Genomic DNA, 20357 nt, shown 5'->3' with positions numbered 1-20357 from the left:
ACAAATGAAAACATAAAAGGAATTGCTTGATGAAGATCTAACTTTTAATCTGGTTTCTATGAAAATGCAGAAAATAACCATTATTAATAATCCATGTTTACCTTCCTTTCATTTGTTATGAAAGTATTGACCTGACAAATTGAAAAAGCTTCCACTTGTGTATTACCAACTGTGCTAAAATATTTGAAATATACTTAACAATTAAAGATGTTCAGATAATTACTAATTAAAGATGCCCTAAATACATCCACAATTATACAAATTTATGTATATGTATATGGCTATGTTGATATATGAAACATTAATATGAACTGGAATGTATAATATAATATTTTAATTTTATGTACAAGAATATAATGACTGACAATTTTGTACATGAAATACATAAACTTTTTAAGCATTTAAAATTAATCAGATAGGAATTTATATTAACAATAAAACTGGAAATCTCAGTTAATATTTAATTTAGATCTATGCTTTTAACAGGAAAAGATTTTTCATAGTTTACAACATAGAAACATATATATATTAAACAAGACAATAAAAATAATTTACATAAACCGTAATCTATGAAAAGAGATTGGATGGAAGTTTGGGTTCTTGTCTTTGCCTATGACTAATATCCTACTGAATGATCTGTGTTAGCCTTTGATATGATAAAATAATTTAGAAGCACTTCATGCAATATGGAAGCCAAAAAGGGCAGGTTCTTCAATATTCCGCTATCTTCATTATTTACTGATCAACAAACATACACCACCAGATGCATAATGCAATCGTCAGATACCAACGAAGAGCACTAATCTCAGTCTTTTTTAATTACTTCTGTAAACATAAATATAGATGTTAATATTTCCTATACATAATACCAATACAGTTTATAACTTCTATTCTGTTTAAGTAGTTAGTTAATCCAATAATGTTCTGCAGATTTTTATGTAAAAGATTCCTAACAGAATTTTCTTGTTTTCACCAATTTGCTTTGATATTTGACAGAGTACCCACCATGTCCTATGACATAAACATCCAGAAGGTAGGATGTGCCAGGCTTTAGACCTTTAATTGTGTCTGTGGTAACTGCTTTTTGTAGGTTTTGACTGTGAAAATACTTACAGAGGACTTTTTCTGATTTTTTTCTCAAATCTGGTCCCAGACACTGATTTTGTTCTCTTTTCTTTTGTTCCTCATTATAATCATCATCTACTTCTTTCTTGTAGATGCAAAATTTGTTTCTTTCTTCTGTACCTAACCATGCCACTGTGACTGAGGAACATGTGCGAAGTTTATCAAAGGCTTTAATTCTTGTATCTTCAGGAACAGATGGAAATGACTGCTTATTGGGCTTTGTTGTGGCCAAAAACTTCAGTATGGAAGCTCCCTTCTTATTTCCTTTCAGTCGAATGAGGTATTTGGCTTTTGGCTTTCCCCGAAGTTGAAACTGATGGACGCCCTCAACATTTGGAGACAGCAGAAGTTTTCCATCTCTTTTGATTTGCATTTGTATGGCATTAAGACATGAGTGAACAAAAAATGTAACTTTTTGATGTGATGAAACAGGAGCAAACCGCAAAAACGTGGTGCCTTTTCTCTTAACAAACACATCTGTAACCTTCCCATCTTTTAAATCAACTGTCTTCTGTTTGGCCTCTTCTTTAGTTCTTGCAAAAGTACCAACATAGGCAGTACTCATATTTGTATTGACATTTACAGCAAATATATCAAAATAGTACTGTGTACCAGGTTTCAGTTCAGATACAGTAAATATATTTTTGTTTCCAATGCATATCTTTTCCAGATCAAATTTAGGCTTTGAATAAAGTTTTGAATAAAGCTTTGTTGTTGGTTTTAAGAAGCTGCGTACTTTCCCAGAATTACTGTTGGAAGAAAATCCAAAATGGGCAAAATCAAAAGGACTAAAATCCAGACCAGGTTTAGGAGCCTTCATAAATGTATCATCAGCAATCTGTTTGGTCTCAACAGCACATAAACTTTTGAAATTGTGTTCTTTATTAATAACTACACAATATTGTATTGGCTGTTTCAATACTGAAGCTGTTGGGCTAGGTTTCCATGCCAAACTGACAGTTGTACGACCAAGAGAAGTGACATCAACTCTTGGATCATAAGGTAGTTCAGGATATGGTTGATCCGACTCTGGAGTTGTACTAGCATAGACTTTAAAGTCTGTATCCTTTTCTGTTGACCAGAGTTCTAACTGGTATAACCCAGAAGGTGAAGTAGAGGATACAAAATACTCAACATCGTTTCCTCTATATGAAAATAGCTCTGTGCCTTTTTCACTAATAATCTGCTGATTCTGTTGTTCAAGTGGCTCTGGGTCACCTAGAAGAGACAAAATGAGGGATTTTGAAACAAAGCAAACACAAAACACAGTATGTTTTTAAAGGGTCTAAATGTATTGGCCTCCTAAGAAAACCAGTCAAGAAATATTAGATGAACTAATTTGACTTTACTGTAAGGCTACATTAATAGGAGGTCTGAAGTTACATATTTCCTGCTGTTGCTTTTAATTTCCTGATCTATTAAGGTAGGTCCTTCCTAAGCTTTGTCTGACAGTTAAGCCACATTAGGCTCTCTCCTCCCATGTGCATGTGTGTGTATGCATATGTGCATATGTATGTGTATGTATATATGTGTATATGTGTCTATGTATATGTGTGTGTATGTGTGTATGTATATATATAAAACAATACTACGCAGATCTCAATATTAAGTATAAAACTGAAAATAGTTATCTTATTATATTACAAAATAACAAAAATATTTAGGTGTACAATTTGTGCCACTTATGTTCATTAACATTCAAAATTATAGTTAGCATTAACAACCTTGTTCCTGAAAAATGATTTAAGTAATCTAAATTAATAGTTAGCAATTTATAGTTTACACAAATACTGTTGTACCCACTAATATATGTATGTTATAATGTATGATTTGCATCTCACAACACAATAAATCAATTAACTACAAAATATTTTGGAAAAAGATGTTTTTATATGAAAACCTAAACTAAACTGTTAAAATCAACTTGTAGACACAAATTTATAAAATGACAAATGGACATATTTTTAAAGCATTTAGTTATTGTATAAATAATATTGGATTCATATTACAGCATTCAGGACAGCCAAAAACATTACGAAAAAGAACAAATAGTACCAGCAGTCCCAAGTGAAGGACAATTTTATGGAGTTATTTATGCACTTGAGGAAGAAAGTCTTATACATTACAAAAATATACTACTATTATTACTACTATTAATAATAATATTAATATTAAGATGCGCAATAAAACATTTAATTTCTATGTTGCCCAGAGTCTTTGCAATAGATGACCATATTAATTTTATAAATAAATATTTTCAAACATTGCACAGGTAAATGATGCCATTATATACAATACTGCTTATATATAATAAAGCCTTTCAAGTTACCATGAAAGGGCAGGTTGAGGTCATTGCTCTACCTTGCGCAAAGGCTCCAATTGCTAGGATAGCATTTTTCTGTGTTCTACTGTATTAATTTTACTGTTTATTATAGGCATTGTGGTGAAATACCTCTCCTTTCCTATTTTCATTGTCGAGCAGTTACTTTCCCACAAAATTAACTATTCAGACTCTGAAATGTTGGGCTGCTCCCAGGGCTCCAACAACAAATTCAAGCTATAATAGGATCTTTCAGGATCAAGTTCCACAGCCCTGGAATCGCATTATTCTTATGTTAATCATTGGATGACAGATGACTTTTTAATCTTTAAATCTAAGTTTAAAATTATTGGGGGGATTCTGAGAAATAGTGGTATTCATGAGATCGAGGATTTAAGCTTCTGGAGTGCCTTGGCTTTCCTGACTTTTTTGTATATTGCTTACTCATATTTTATTAATTATAATAAAAGTAGTTTTTATATGATCTAATGTAATTCCTTTAGAATTAGAGATGTCTCAGTTTGTAACGTAAGTATTTTGTCATTTTGTATATTTTAGTTGATACTGTTTCATTTCTTTTTTTATGTTTAGCTTTTAAGGGTGATATAAATATTCTATTTTTATTAGAAAAAGAGAAATCCAAATAAGGACGTTCATATATTGAAAATATTAATTTTAAGATATCTAATCATACAAGTTTTTTTATTTATAAAAAAAATGTATGTTTCTTTTACAAAAGAAAAATCGGCAATGATGACCCGGTTGACCATACCCCCTCATTATGACTTTTTTCCTCCAATCTGTAAAGGAAAACTCTATCTAATGGAAATCCTCCCATCTCAAAAATTAGAGTTCTAAATTAGACACGCAGTTCTGTTGTAGAATATAATCCACATGAAAAGCATGATGGAATGCTTTGTTGTAGAGGTTCTCGACTTACAACAGTTCATTTAGTGACTGTTCGAAGTTATGACACTGAAAAAACAGTTTTATACACTTATGACTGTTGCAGCATCCCCATGGTCAGGTGAACAAAATTCAGATGCTTGGCAACTGACTCATATTTATGATGGCTGCAGAGTGATTTCATGTCATGTGATTTCCTTTTGCAACCTTCTCACAAGCAAAGTCAATGGGGATCCAGATTCACTTAACACTGTGTTGTTAACAATTGTAGTGATTCACTTAACAACTGTGGCAAGAAAGATAAAAAATGGGACAAAACTCACTTAACAACTGTCTCACTTAGCAACAGAAACTTGGGACTCAATTGTTATTGAAAGTCAAGGACTACCTATAATTTTTCTGCTCAACTTATGTAAAAGCTTGCTTGTTTTATTAGTACATATTAGTACATACGTATAGTACATATAAATAATTATGGCTACACTTAAGATTAGTGCAAGAGAGGAATAGGTGAAACAAGATATCCTTCTCTATTGGATATCTCCAGTTTTTTGCCTGTTTAACGCAAAATTTTCAGAAGTTTCAACTAGCAGAACAACTTTGTGATGAGCCAGGGAAACATGTAATCTATCATTCAATTATTAAAAATTAATTCTTATTCACTAATTTTTTAACCAGCAATTACTGATGGACTTTAGTATATTTGCTACATCAGCTTATGCATATTTAACAAAATTAACAATCTTTGTTTGGTTTTTACTGTAATTTACCTGAGCCCTCTCCACTTGACTCTTCAGGGAGGTCTTGCAAACTCAGTTTCCATTCCAAAGGTGTGTCACAAGGAGTCACTGTAACTGCAAATGGTGTATTATCTTCCTCTACCACAAAAAAAAACCTACGGAAAGATGAATAAAAGCATGACCTTCTTCACAATATAACGTTAAGGACACAGAGAGAACAGAATATATGTAGCTCATATATTGAATTGTGGACTCCTTAGGGCTCTCTGAGCTTGGTTGTTTGCTTCCAATTTCATTTCCTCCCAACTAGGGAACATCATCAGTGCTAGTGATTGTGGCATTTGTTCCTTATTTATATATTAACAGAATAACAGAGTTGGAAGTGACCTTGTAGGTCATCTAGCCCAACCCAGCCCAAGCAGGGGACCCTATACCATTTCTGACATATGGCAGTCCATATAGTAGCTTGTCCTGCCATTACTGGTGGGGTGTGGTTTTGTCCTTGGTAGATGCTTGATAAGGATATAGTTTTCTGCTTGATTTGGTTTGTTTGATTTGGTTTGTCTGCTGTTAATTCCTGCTTATATGACTATAGGCTGCTGGAGAAGATGGGAAAGATATATTCTGATCTTGTTTCCTGTTCTAAGCTTCTTTATTGTCTCCTTTGAATGGTATATGAATGTGGTTTATTTCTATGTGCCAATTGATGGCTGATTGTCTGAATGCCAAGCTTCCTGGAAATTCCTAGAATTTTTTTGGATTTTACTTGGTCTAGGATGCTTACAGTTTCCCAGTTAAAATTATGGTTCAGTCTGTCCACGTGTTATGAGATTAAGGAGTTTTCTGTCTTCTGATTGCTATTTAGTGTTCATAAATGAGCTCTGCTAGCTATCACTAAAGGAGATTTGTGGCAGATGAATAGCAGTGGGCTTATCCTGCCTTAGTCACAAAGTATAATACTATGTGGAGGTGACCCTGGGAGTTAGGGCAAAGAGATGTAGCCAAGGAACAGTCAGATAAAGGGCAATTTAGCCTGCAGTAGGAATGTAGTCAGGGAAAGAGACTCAGAAGAGACCCTCCCTAATATCTTGTACTGTAAGGGGATGGGGGGAGGGAATATACTTTCAGATTTGAAGAGTCTGTTAATGTAATCTTACAATGAAGTAGAATTAGCTTGTCTGGCCATGTTTCCTGCCTGGTCTATCTCACAAAGTTGACACTGGGCGACCTTGAGCCAGTTCCTTTCTCTCAGTTCTAAGAAGGCAATGGCAAACAACTTCTGAAAAAAGGTGTTGCTGAGAAAATTGAATAGAGTTACAGGAATCAAGACTGACTGAAAGAACAGAGACATAAATATCTTAACTTTACGTTACATGAATCAATATACCGTTTGGGTGTTCCTCTGAACAGATAACTACTGATCTCTGCTCCATCAGGGAGTACTGAAGAATCATGGAAAAAAGTTTTGTCCTGGATCTGCATCTGAAAAAGTTCTTCATCTCTAGTAGGTAGTTTCTGCATCCAGGAGCTAAATGGTAGCAGAAGGAAAAGGTAGAATATGGAGCATCTCATCAAGAGCATCCTAGAGAAATAAAAATGATGCACTGTAAATCATATTGTAAATATATTAGGACTATTAACCCCATAGAAAAACTAACTGAAGTGGTTGTATTGATAAATTGATTTTCCTGTCTTATCCAAACAGCCCACCAATCTCTACTGCTTTTTTCTTATCCCTGTATCTTTCCATAGTCTCAAATTGGAATCTTTTAAGTTGGCTGCCCTGTGTATAAGAGGCACTGAGCAGATGATCATTAATAAATAGAAAGCTCCTCTAACACTCAAGATAGGCTTTTCAAAACAGAAAGGGAGAATATAGGGAAAGATTTTTAAAAAAGCTTTCCTTTAAAATTGCACCATGTTTCCTTTAAAATTCCACAAATACAGGTAGTTCTTGATTTACAACTATCACTTAGCAATTGTTCAAAGTTATGATGGACCCTCCCCCAAGTTATAATAGCTGCATGCAACACCCTGTGGTCATGTGATCGTACTGTGGGCACTTGGCAACCAGCTTACCTTTACAGCTGTTTGCAATGTCCGTGGCCACTTTACTACAATTTTCAATGTTTTTTGCTGGTTTTGGCATTTACTTCTGATTTCCAGTAAAAAAAAGTTCAATGGGTACAACTGGTTTGCTTAATAATCACAGTTCTCATTTAACACTTAACAAGTGCTGTGTTTGCTTAATGCAAAAAGGTCATAAAATCAGTCACAGTCATGTGGTTTCTCCATTTTGGCTTTCTTTTTGTAAAATAAACGATGACATGGTGTAACATGTCCTGTGTTGTTGTTCATCTCAGGATGTATTTACCTACTTTTAAGAACTGCTAAGGACCAGATGATTTTACTATGTCCTGATGCATACCAGTATAACCAAGGAACTCAAAGACAGTGTACTTTCTTTTTCACATGACTATATGATGATGATGATAACTTTATTGTCACTTTGAATGTACACCAATCGGCATACATCAAAATGAAATTTCGTTGCATACAGCTCTCAAAGGGTCACCACCTCCGATATATACTCCTTGTTCGGGGCCCGCTCAAATTTCACATTGTCCATTTTAGTCTCTAGGGAGTGAACGATAGCAAACAGGACAGATGGAAATGGGGCTCCATGTGGATTAGCCCTCAAATTCGCTTGTATTCTGACAACCTCGCCTTCTTTCCTTTTTCTGATGCTGACTCTTCCACCCTTTCCTTAAAGAGGCCTTGCTTCTTTTCACCCCTGGAGCACACTGCCGCCGCCACCAACTCTCCAAAAGCCTCTCTCTCTTCCTCTGGGCCTGCCGACAGCCTCATCCAGTTCCTTCACTCCATAAGCTCCAGGTCCTCTCCTCCTCTGCCTCCCCTGGAAACAGCCCTGATTTGAAATAGAATCCATCACTGGGCCAGCAGTCAGATCTTGCTGCTGGTAGAACAAATTCAAACAGTGCCAACGACTTTTAACGGTCTCACCAACAGTTCCAAAACAACTAGAAACTTGCCATGCCAGCAAAGATTGTTGGTCGTATGTCGTATGTTACCTTAGTTCCACCATGTTGCTCAAACACATTAAAATCTTCCTGATCATGTGGCCTATAGCCCTTACTATCCCTCCCAAAACTATTTGCCTTCAAGAGCCAATGCAGCCGCAGCCATTCCAGGCGCCGCCATCTTAGATCTCTATAATGTCAAAAGGATCATCTAAAACTTTACAATAGAACTTTTAACTGAAGGTTCAGACATAATGAAACATCCAGACTTACTGTAAATACAATTACAGTATAGTATTTACAAAAATATCAAAACAATGTAATGTATATAGTTTTGTATGTCATAAATTAGAATATATTACTTAAAGAATTAACCCAATCCTTCTTATGAAGAATTTTAAGAACTGTTTTTTAGGTTTCATCCATATTTTTTAAAAGGGATAATTTGCAGAGCCTGCAAATGTTTCCTCAAAACCAGAAAATAAAATATGGATCATTTTTAATAATATGGCTTGTCTGTAGTTCTCTTTCAGATTCACTAGGTTGCTTTAAAAGAAACCAGTAGTTTCTAAAATGCCCTAAAAACATGTTCCGTATCCTTTCCAAAATAGCATAAAATGCAGTTGTCAATGGACATACTGCAAACAAAATCAAAGACAATTCACTTCATTTTTTGACAATTTGTAAATGGTTGAGACTTGTAAAAGGTCTAGTACTACAACAAAAGTTCTGGATTTATTTGAGGCAAATACATCTGGAATAAATAAATCTAAATGTTTAATTACAGAGAGTTGAAAGTGCATGATTATAATTTAGTGATGATAATTTCAAAGAACAGCTTGCCACAGGCATTTATGTGCTATATTTCTTTAACCATAGCAGGGAATGTTTTGTAACCCTCAAATCCTATTTTTAAATGTAAGTGCATTTAATTTTGCCTGAATTACCCATCTGATAATAAATCTGCAGGATAAAATTTAACTGTAACCTTTAAGAATCAAAGAAGAGTATGTAACATAGCTAAAATTGGATTTTGGGGATTATGCATTATTTCATTAAAAAACCTCATACTTGAGGATATTAAACTTAGCAGCAGAAATTAGCTTCATACTTCCTCCAAAAAATTACTGTTAAGTGACAGATCACTTAAAATAGAATGATTTCTAACTCTATAAAAATATTGCATTTATATGCATATATATTAAACCTGGTGTTCATTTCAATTTTAACATTTTCCCTCCCCCTGCCTGTCCCGCCCGCCGGCCGCACTCCTCCTGCCATGCGTGGCTGCTCAGCATTGTTGCCAGATCTTCCCCCCCCCACGGTGTCTCAGCCGGCATTCTCGTTAGGTTGACGTATAGTCACGGCCGGTAGCGATCCTCCCGCTGGGCATCCCATCTCGATCGTACTGGTTCACAGTCTTTCCCTCGATCCTGCAAAGGGCTGTGCTGGTATCCCCCTTTCTCTATTTATTGTGAACTCCTGCCTTTCCATGGGTAAACATCCTGAATCTTCAGTGTCTCAATTCCTGCGGTGCAGAGGTGGTAAAAAGTTTGCCCACTATGCCACCCTGCACAGCTGTTTGTGCCTTCTCAACATTTGATAGGCTGGCAGCAGTCATCTGTGGTATATAAGATCAACTGCAATGATTGTCACTGTAATTATATTGGAGAAACTACGAAATGTCTCCAGACTAGGGTTCATGAACATGAACTGGCGGTTAAACGACATGAACAGCGTTCTCAGGTATGTATGCACATAGCCGAGAGTGACCATACATTTAATTTTGCAGGGGCTGAGGTCATCACCCAGGACTTCACAAAAGGTGGCCACCTATTGAAAGAGGCTTGGCTATCAGATCAACATTCAATCAACCGGCATGTAGAGCTGCTGCCAGCCTATCAAAAGTTGAGAAGGCACGAACAACTGATAAAGATACTTTCATTACTATATTCATATAACTTTATTAAGAATGTGGTTTATTCAATTTATGTACGCTTGATATTTGAATCCACATTTTATAGTCATTATAGTCTTTGGATCCCTAATAATCATCTTGCCATTACTTCTTGTTCTGCTCCACATATTCTTTTATTGGAAACAATACTGAATTAAATTGTCTTCTAGGATGTTCCAGTTTAGCTTACTGCCCTTGGATGTTCTTGTTGCCTATCAAATGCTAGCCCAGAATAGATCCTGATTAGCTTTTTAGAAATTTTAGGTATTGTGATCAAGTCAATGAAAACTGTCATCAAATCAGTGAAAATGGCAATATTATTTTATAGCAAGCTTTTGTCACCTGGACAAAATATGGAGATTTTAAGACCAAAGTCATACTGTTACATAAATGTCAATAGGGCTGGACACTAAGATGAACTTTTGCAAAACAGGTAATTTTATGTATGCATAACCTCTAACAAAGAGCTTGTACAGTATCATACTAAGTGTTTCATACCAATACTTTTAGTTGTATTCATTATAGTAAATCATTCTTCTGCTTCTTTCTTCTTGTTGAAATATTATGCCCTAATTATTTTTCAATAAAATGTCATTAAATATAAATATGCAATAAGCAGTGATTTTTGTTGCATATATCAATTCATTATTGATTTCATCATCATCATTTTAGCCATTGTCTATCCACTGCAGGATGAAGGCCTCTTCTGCATGTTTCCAACCAATGAAGTCTTAGGCTTTCCTTTGACAGTTGGACCTGCAATACTTGCTGATGTCATTGCTCCATCTTGTTTTGTGGATGGTTTTTATCCATTTTGTGGATGGTTTTTATCAATTGGAATCCATTCTATGACTGCCTAAATCCACCTGCCATCAGTTCTTCTTGCTATGCGATCAGCCCCTTTCCATTTTAATTCTTTAATCTTTTGATGGCATTATATATTTTGTTTGTTCTCTAATCCAAGTCTTTCTATCTTGTCCTTTAATGCCGAGCATGTGTCTTTCCAGGGCTATTTGCACCACTCATAGTTTTTGTATTAATTGTGAGGTTAGTGTCCATATTTTTCTGGCATATGTTAGAAAAGGTAGCACACATTGATTGAAAAGTTTTCAGGCATGGGGGGCAGGTTGTACTTGAAAATTATGCTTAATTTACCAAATGCCTGCCAACCACATTTAACACACTGTTCAATTTCCTTTTTTGTATCACCTTCATTATTTATTTAATCATATAAATATAGCTGTACCTACAGTGGCTAAGATTTATGGCAAACTCATCTTACTAATTTCAGTGGCAACTAATTATAGCTACTTTATAACATTTCTTAGGGAGAGTAATTTTTTAAAATTGCAATAATAATTACAGTATTCTGAAAATAAAAAATGGATCCTTTAAATAATATATATTAGGTTTTTCTCACCCTTGATTTTTTTTCATACATACATCTGGCTTTATCCAGTTCTGAAGCATTCATATTCAGTAGTTCAGATTTTTTCCCCTGGAACCTGGGTTATTAAGGGCAAATCTTGTAGTAATAGTCTACTGCAGTCTTTTAAAATAATAAATCATCTTCTTGTGTTTTTATTACTATTTAGTTTGAGTCTTTCCTAGTATTTGAACAGAGAGTTTAGAATTCATTAAATATGCTATCTGTGCCTACAAAGGAAATTTGATTGAAAGAATGGTGACAGCAATACACTCATTTATAATCATAAATAAAACCCCACTGATGAAAGAAGATTAAAAATGTTTTCTTTACTTGTCAAGGCAAAGGAATTGTTTATATGTTCTCTTCAGTATCAATTGCTATTCAGGCAGCTGTTCCTCATAAATACACATTTTTCTTAAAATTTATATTTACAATCTTAGGCTTATATGCAGCCTGATCATATATAGGTTTATTCAAACATTTCTTTCATATAATTATGCATGAAGTTACATCTTTTAAAGTCATACTATACACAACATTATTTCTGCATTTAAACAAGCATGCTTTATTTAGCTGTTTTTATTTGGAGAAAAAAACCATACAAAATTGATCTTGATGTTTCCATTCTCATTGTTTTGCTGCTGAAAAACACTTCTTCCTAAATGTCTTTGTCATTAAAACTCTTCTAATTACAAAATACCTTTGGAGACAATTATCATTCAAGTAGGAAGTAGTCATAATAGAAACCACTAAAAATTTCCATTCTGGGATTTATATGGGTGTGGGGGGGATGGCTTCTTGCATGTAGACACATACATGGGCACATGTGTACATATGCATGCATACACAAATTTAAAGCATCCAAATTTATATACTGTGCATATGCAGATAAAACAAGCAACTAAAACCAAAAGTCTTTCTTATTCTTCTCTTATGAATGCTTTTTAGCATATTAGTTACTGAAGATAATGGCTACAAACCTGGCTTTATAAACACAAATTTGCTAACAGCACATAGGTTAGTTTGGTTAATTTGTGAGTTAACCCTTATACCTGAAATGACTGAAAAAAAATTTAAACTTTTTAAAGTAACACCAGCTGCCTGCAATTAGTGCAGGTTCGCTCAGCCTTCCATCCTTCCGAGGTAGGTAAAATGAGGACCCAGATTGTTGGGGGCAATAAGCTGACTTTGTATTAATGCCGCTTGGGTGGGGTGGTGAAAGCCCTAATAATAATAATAAGCAGGCATATACACAGAATGAAGGCTATTGCTAAGCACATTGATTTGTGCTTTAAATTGTAAGCCGCCCTGAGTCTTCGGAGAAGGGCGGGATATAAATGGGATTAAAATAAATAAATAAATAAATAAATAAAATAAAAAGTATAAGGAAAAGTGGAACGTCCATGCAATAAAAAACAGTAACTTGTTTTAAAAAAGGCTAAAATGCTTCTGCTGACTTTCAAATCAGCAGCCTTCCATTTAGTTAAGTATTATAATCATTTAGCTCTTTGTAAATTTATGATAAAGTGTAACTTTAAAAAATAGCAAAGCTATTGACTCATTTCATCCTTTGCAAATTAACTGCTGGATTTAATCTGCAGTCATCTGAAGCACACTAAATGAAGTGAATACGTGCCCTTAAGGAGAAAAACACTACATTAGTAGTGGAGCAGAAGAACATGCCCTATGCTTTGAAGAGTAAATAGGAAATTAATAAAAAAAATGTCACTGTTGCTTTTTGTCCTATAGAATCAGTAGATCTAGTGTGTCTTGTCTACCTGTTCTGTTCTATAGGAAAACTAGGCAAGGCAGGTAAGTCCATGGTTAACTACTTCCAATTATAAAACATGGATAATGTTGAAGGTAGTATTCTTCTTTGGATTAAATTTAAGTTGACTGATAAAATACATCAAGATCAGACATTATTTCCTATATTTAATTATAACATTTACAATTTTTTAATTAGACAATGTCTGATAAATAGGGGCAGGTATGATAAAACTCCAATAACTGAGTGAATGTGTACACATGGCAATGAGGAAGCTGAAGATATCTCACATATCCTATTGTGCTGCAAGTTCTACAGGGACATCAGATCAACTATATTCTCCCTCTATTAGAGAGATTTCTAGGGAGATCAGATAATTTCTACATGAACCATCTCCTTCCAGCCACCATCATGCAGTAGCAAAATTTTGTACTGCTGCAGGAAAAAACATGTAAAGAAGTAAAGATTCTTATTCATATTACTACTTTGCTTAGTTATTTTCCAATATTTTTTAGAGAACATATTTATTTTGATGTTTAACTTTTGTGCTGGTCTGTGATCATAATAAATTGGGGACTGCCGTGTATACTGCCTTAAGTTCCCAAGGAAAAGATGGATATATATCTAACATGCTGATCAATATATATATATATAAATACCCTTCATATTGTTCTAGTTCATCAGGTTATAAAAATATCGTATTTGCTTAAAAAATCTCCACAAAAATATACTGAAATGTAGAATTTCAACAGATCTTACAATCACTGTTACATGGTACTAATTGTACAACTTCCAAATATTAAATTAAAGGCAATGTATTACACATTATTTTAAAACTCCACCATTTCTTATTTTTAAACCAAAAGGTAAATCAAATATTCCTCAAGAAATACATTTTCTTAAAATGTATTGCATTTGAAAAAAGAACTATTTTAATCATATTACCCTATGGACTTATAATCCATAGTATGATTATCACATGAAAAGTAACAAACAAAATTTACTTTATTTTCCAAAAAGACAATCCAAAATAGCTTCATATTGACAGTATTTTTGAGTATATCATTAGTTAGATTACAATACGATCTTCTGTAAAAGTAACCAGAGTTACAAAAATACAATAACAGAATATGTTACATTTCTATTTATAAGTTAAATTTAAATAATTAAATCAAGCTTTTTAATGGCACAATTAAAAGAGACTAAAAGCAGTTCTTTCAAAAAAATCATGCAATTTTAAAAAATGAAAAATTTAATGCATTTAAATGAATGCATAAATAAGGCATATTTTCCTCTAAAAAAGCTCTGTTGTAACTGAAGCTAGAATTCAGATGTTCTTAGGTTAAAGCTGTCACTTCATTCCAAGAAAGCATCAGACTGGATGTGGCATTACTTCACCTCAATTTAAATTAGATTTTTGGACTGTTTTCCCTAGCATGTCTTTTAAAACTAATAGCCAAGTCTAAAACATTTTTTATCTGATCTTGAATATAATTACAAAATGAAATTGCTGATTATGTTTATTGACTAATATACACTTTTAAAAAGGGCAGAATAGATTTGTAAATACAACAGCATCATTCATTTTGAAGATACTTTTGTGTTTAAGATACACATTTACATGGAATTTATAGCATTAAACCAATAATCAAATCTCTTTTTTTAAAGACAAGAACTATATCTAAATCATGGATTTCCAGATTTGCACTAATTTATTAAAGATTTAAAGACTGCCTTCAAAGCTGCCTAACACTTAAATCAATTTTAAGGGCTATAGTTTTCTAACAAAAAGCAAGTTTAATATTATAGAATTATCCAATATTTCAATTATCTTTTACTTCTAAATACATTTCTGGATACTTCTTTAATGTCATATAATATTAGACATGCAACTTACACAAGTTACTCAGAAATAAAACTGCTGTGTTCATAGGACTGCAGTCTAAGACCTGTTTTGAAATAATTCCATCAGTGGCACTCATTTCTGAGCAGACATTCACACAAATGCACTAGTCAAACAGAGATGTATGTGGAAAAATATTTGAGATAAAATCTGAATCTATAAATTTTGATTCAGGTATCAAAATTTAAAAAGGGGAAATCTAAGCCACTCAAATGACTCTGAAATCATTTTTACAGAGTTGAGCACAGAGTAACTAACCAAATCCTTGAAAAAGATGTTATGATTGGAATTTGATCCCATATTAACATTATAATTCCCCTACACTACTACTGATTCCAAAATAAATAGATTATCTTTTCAAAATCTTTTTTATTGTGAACATCTATATTATTTTTCAATGAAAAATAATCTTGTTGGTGCATTGTTTGTTTTTAAAAAGTGGTCAAGAATAACAACAGAGCTGAAAAGCTATAAACAGAATCTTCTGTTCCCTATCTTAGCCTATGTTTCCACTTGTTTCAAAGACAGCATTGTCTCTCCACCCCTTCCCCATTTCTCAGTAGTATTGGCAAAATATTGCATTGATCTGTATCACTAAGTTATCTAATTTGAACAAAGTTACAATACTTTATCACGGAAGTATTAAAGAGATCCAGTACAAAGAATACAGATATTCACCAATTATATATTACTTGAGAGATTAAAAAGTTCCATTTACAAATGATGAAGAGATGTTTCATAATCGTTTTCAATTCTGTGAACTAAAATGTCTAATACAAGCCATAAGTAATTAATTTTCACTTCTTCTACTAGCTCATGTTCTATTACTTTGCTTTGTGACAATTTAAAGCAGGGTTATTGCCAAAATCAACTGCAAAGCTATTCCACTAGAATTTCCAGAAATGCAGCAGTGAAACCCATTTTAAAATCATCTAAAATGCATATTTATTTCTGCAGAATGTATGCTTAATAATAATCATATGCAGTAGGTCTGTTCAAAACAGGATATATTTTTAAAGAAAATATTTTCTTTTCTTGTTTATTTGCATGTATTTTGTATAATGTATGTATATGTAAATGTATATGTATATATTTATTCTTTGTTAGCAATCCAAATTTAACATAAAAATGATTGTCACAGTAGCGACTGCTGCCTGTGGATGGCTCTAGATTAGGCTGATACAGGCAAAAGATTCCTTCTTCCCATATTTGGGCCAACAGGGTGCATCGAAAAAACACTCAAGGTATATGTATATGTATACACATGCCTGTGTGTGTACACACACACACACACATATCAAGCACTTTAAACATAATAGAAGATAAAACTGAAAATAATCCTCAGGACCAACTATTACTGAAATTTGGAAAAGACATCAAAGATTGAAAAAAAAAATTCTGAAAATATTCTGTTTTTAAACAACTGACTACACTTGACAGTTTAGATTTTGCTTGGACGGGCTGTGATGATGATATAGATGGAGACATTAACGTTTAAGCAGTTAGGCTGCACAAAACATTGGAAGAAAGTAACTACATTCATAGTAAGAACTTAAATTAGATATAAAGGTCACTCTGCCTCTTATCTATCCCTTCATTAGTTACTCTGCATTTCTTGCTTTCCCTTTTGCAACAACTTTCTGAATGCAAACCTGCCACACAGGTCTGGTCTGTACTTTGTGAAATACTTTGCAATAGAAATATTAAATGGTCCACGTTAGAAAAGGATATGTTACTGTTGGATTGAAAGAGAACATCCCAACATAAGCAAAGATTCCATGCACCAAAATTGAAAAGCTTTTAGACAGGAACCTTCCACAAACTCATTGCAGTTAGTTAACTTCTACTGGTTCTGATTCGTCCGGTAGGGAGCCTTTGCTCAGTTCCTCAGGTGTTAATCAAATAAACCACAGGGAATGGGAAGGAACAGGACAGAAAGTAATTTTGGAGTGAAGGGAAATAATGAAACCTTTTGAGCAACTCCGCGAAGTTGAATCTCATTGAAATGGTCCCACACCACCAAGTGGCAGAGGAAAAGATGAACTCTGGTTGTTCCTTCTCTTTCCTTTCCAGTGACAGGCACACTGTTGTTAGGGTAAGGATACACACGCCAAGCGAAGACAATCAGGATTAAAACTGGCAGGCAGATTTGTCTCATCAAAAGATTAGAATGTCCTTTTTTCATGCAATAGAGATGGCTCTATTGCATGCCATCTTTTTTTCAGAGTTTTGTGTTGGGCAGTCCACTGTGGCAAACAACCTAACCAAACGGTTGCGATTATAAAAACTGAAGAAGGTGGAGAAAAACAAAAGAGATGAGAGAGAATACCCACGTTATTATGACACGTTTCCAAGGATGCTAAATAAAAACCACGTCTCACCCGCGCGTAGCCTCTCAGCAAACTTGCAAGGCTCTTAACGACTTCTCGGAGCGGCTACCGGGCTAGTCTGGGCACAGAGTTCGAAGCAGAAGCCCAGATTCCCAGTCGGCAGACTCGGGAGAGAGAATCAGGTGCGGAGCAGACCTGGCTCTCCTTACGCCGAAGCAAATCAACAGTAACTTCAACTATTCTTAAAGCATCAGTTAAGGTCCCGTCCAGAGGCTCAGAATTCCCTAGCCCAGGGGTCGGCAACCTCGGCTCTTTTATGACTCGTGGACTTCAACTCCCAGAATTCCTGAGCCAGCATAGCTGGCTCAGGAATTCTGGGAGTTGAAGTCCACGAGTCATAAAAGAGCCGAGGTTGCCGACCCCTGCCCTAACCGCACAAGCCGGGCGAGCTTAGGACGGCCCGAAGCTTCTCTGCTAACTCCCGGAGCGCCCCCCAAGTCGGCGAGCGAGCCCAGTGGCCAGCGAGCCTCCTCCAGCCGACGCTCCCTCACCCGCCTTGGCCGCGCGGAAAAAGCTCGCCTGGCGCCCCGCTTACCTGACGGACCAGCCTCGATTGGCCCCCGCCGACCTCTCCCCAAGTTCGTCAGGCGCCGAGACTTGGCTCCGAAGGAGGACCGAGCTCGCCCGGAGCAACTCGCCTGCCACGAATAGCGGGACAAGGGAACGAAAGATTTTTTTTTTCCTCCTCCAAGTCGTAGCCCTCGGCCGCTCGTTTTCTTTGATTTTGTTCTCTCTTTTTTTTTCTTTTTTTTTTAGCGGGCAGAAAGAAGGCAGGCGAAGGCTGGTTGTATTCTTTCCATTCTTCAAGCGAGGAAAACTCTCCAAAGGTAAAAAGAGACTGAGGCGAAATTGGCGCTGCTCGGGAGTGGAGAGGATCTTTGGGGGGCCTGAGAGCGACGGCCGGCAATGAGTTTATTTGTACGTTTAAGCCAGTCGAGGGAAAGGCGTTCGTCCGGGCGCCTTTCTAATTTGCTGCCCGCCCGGCTGGGTGAGTGAAACATGTGGTGTTCGCCCTGAATGTCACTTGAGCGCAGCGTGGAAGAGTCTCTCCTCCCAGCCCAGGCCTGCTGCTGCCCCACCCACGCACCCACCCTGCTTTTTCTCTCTCCCCGGCCCGTTGCCACCACACGCGCTCCCTCCCGCGCGCGCGCGCGCCGAGCACCAACCAGGCGCCTGTGCAACGCCCGGCTAAGTCCTGTCGCGGGAGCCTTTTCTCTCCCGCGAGGGAGGGGGGGGTGCACCCCGCACAGGTTTTGTAGGCGGGCTTTACCTCAGGCGGGGAGGAAGAATTCCTGGAAGCCTTTCTTATGCTGTGGCGAAGAAATATTAGTTTTGCCTCTTAGTAAAAAGGTTCTTGTAGTACCTGTGCTAACTTGTTCCAATGCCATGTTCTGGCCCAGGCAACCGGTTGCAAGCAGGTGTTTTTAAGATATATAACCAACAGAGGGACATGCCTGCTCAGGACCTGAAGAGGAGTTATTATGGCTACAGGACTGAAGCACAGTACAAGCCAGTTTTTTTTTCTAATTACACTTGCATCTGATCAGCTTCGATGTTTTCTCTTGTTTCCTTCGTTAGCAACATCATCTTGATTTTAATGGTGAAGGAAAATCCTGTCATCTTCCTCTTCAGCGCTGATCTATGATGTTTTTTTTTTTACAAGTAGGCGCCTGGAAAGGAACCTGGACTTTGGCATTGCAAACAGGCCAAATAACTGAATCTTTATGCTAAACCACCTGAAACCTACTGTCTTAATCACTTTCCATTTTAAAATTAAAGTGTTCAGCAAATCTCAGACTAACCACAAACACACACACAAAAACCGAAATATGTTCAAAATATGCTCAAAATAAAATATAAAGCCCAGAATATGACTTTGCATAACCTCAAACAGTAGTATAGTTGACAAGCGCTAAACACAAACAAGATGTTTATGCTTGTGTCATCCAGAAAAACAAGCACTTTTCAATCCAAACAGAAAGGAAGTCATTATTAGTGTCACTCTACTAGCAGTTTTATGATTTCAAATATTCACACTCATGCAGTGTCAGAGAAAAAAGAAATAACTATGACTCCAATACCTGGTGTTCCAAATTTGCAAGGTAACACAATGCTGTCATACCAAAATAGACCATATATTGGAAAACTTTTGCTTTGTGACATTTTCTGAATTAGTGCCTCTTTATCCATATTAGTTACCTACTTTGTGAAATGGTCTGTTTATCACTTGGTAAAAACTTCTGGGGCAGAGTTTTGATATTGTACCATCTTCATAAAAAATAGTCATTATACCAGGTATGTGTATTGCTAATATCAGAAAAATGAAAGAAAAAATGAAATAATACTCAGGGCGATATCCATTAAGCCTCTTATGATTTCTTTGTTGTTGTTCAGTTGCTAAGTTGTGTCTGACTCTTCGCAACCCCATGGACCATAGCATGCCAGCCCTCCCCACCATCTTCTATGTCTCTTGGAGTCTGCCCAAACTCATGCCGATTGTGCCAATCTCATCCTCTGCAGTCCCCTTTCCCTTTTGCCTTCAGTATTTCCCTAATCAGGATCTCTTCACACCTAGTAGCCAAATTATTTGAGCTTTAGCTTCAGAATCTGATTTCTAGTTGCATGACTATATAATTTGCATGTTTCAGCCTCAAAACAGATAGGAGTTTGTTCTATTTATATGAGTAATTTATGATTAGTTTCATATTCAGTCTACCTCTAGTTACCAGCTTCAAAATACTTTCCAAAGATGTTAATTTCTGCAGATTTTTCCAGTTT

At 35.8% G+C, this 20357-nt stretch overlaps 1 protein-coding gene across 2 annotated transcripts; it reads right to left on the bottom strand.

The window, feature by feature from the left end:
• Positions 1-324: 324 nt before the first annotated feature.
• NDNF (neuron derived neurotrophic factor) lies at positions 325-18528 on the bottom strand. Of its 2 annotated transcripts, none has more exons than XM_081332495.1 (4): positions 18115-18528; positions 6479-6673; positions 5122-5246; positions 325-2343 (listed from the first exon to the last, which is right to left on the bottom strand). In XM_081332495.1, exons 2-4 carry the CDS (start codon positions 6670-6672, stop codon positions 950-952), a joined length of 1713 nt encoding a protein of 570 aa, XP_081188621.1. In that variant the 5' UTR covers position 6673; positions 18115-18528; the 3' UTR covers positions 325-949. The 2 variants fall into 2 exon arrangements, with proteins under 2 accessions (XP_081188621.1, XP_081188620.1); XM_081332494.1 differs by lacking the exon at positions 18115-18528 and adding an exon at positions 17159-17265.
• Positions 18529-20357: the final 1829 nt, after the last annotated feature.

The sequence above is a fragment of the Vipera berus genome (assembly GCF_964194415.1).
Source record: "Vipera berus genome assembly, chromosome: 7".
Lineage (NCBI taxonomy): Eukaryota > Metazoa > Chordata > Lepidosauria > Squamata > Viperidae > Vipera > Vipera berus.
This window is presented reverse-complemented; position numbering and strand designations above follow the sequence as displayed.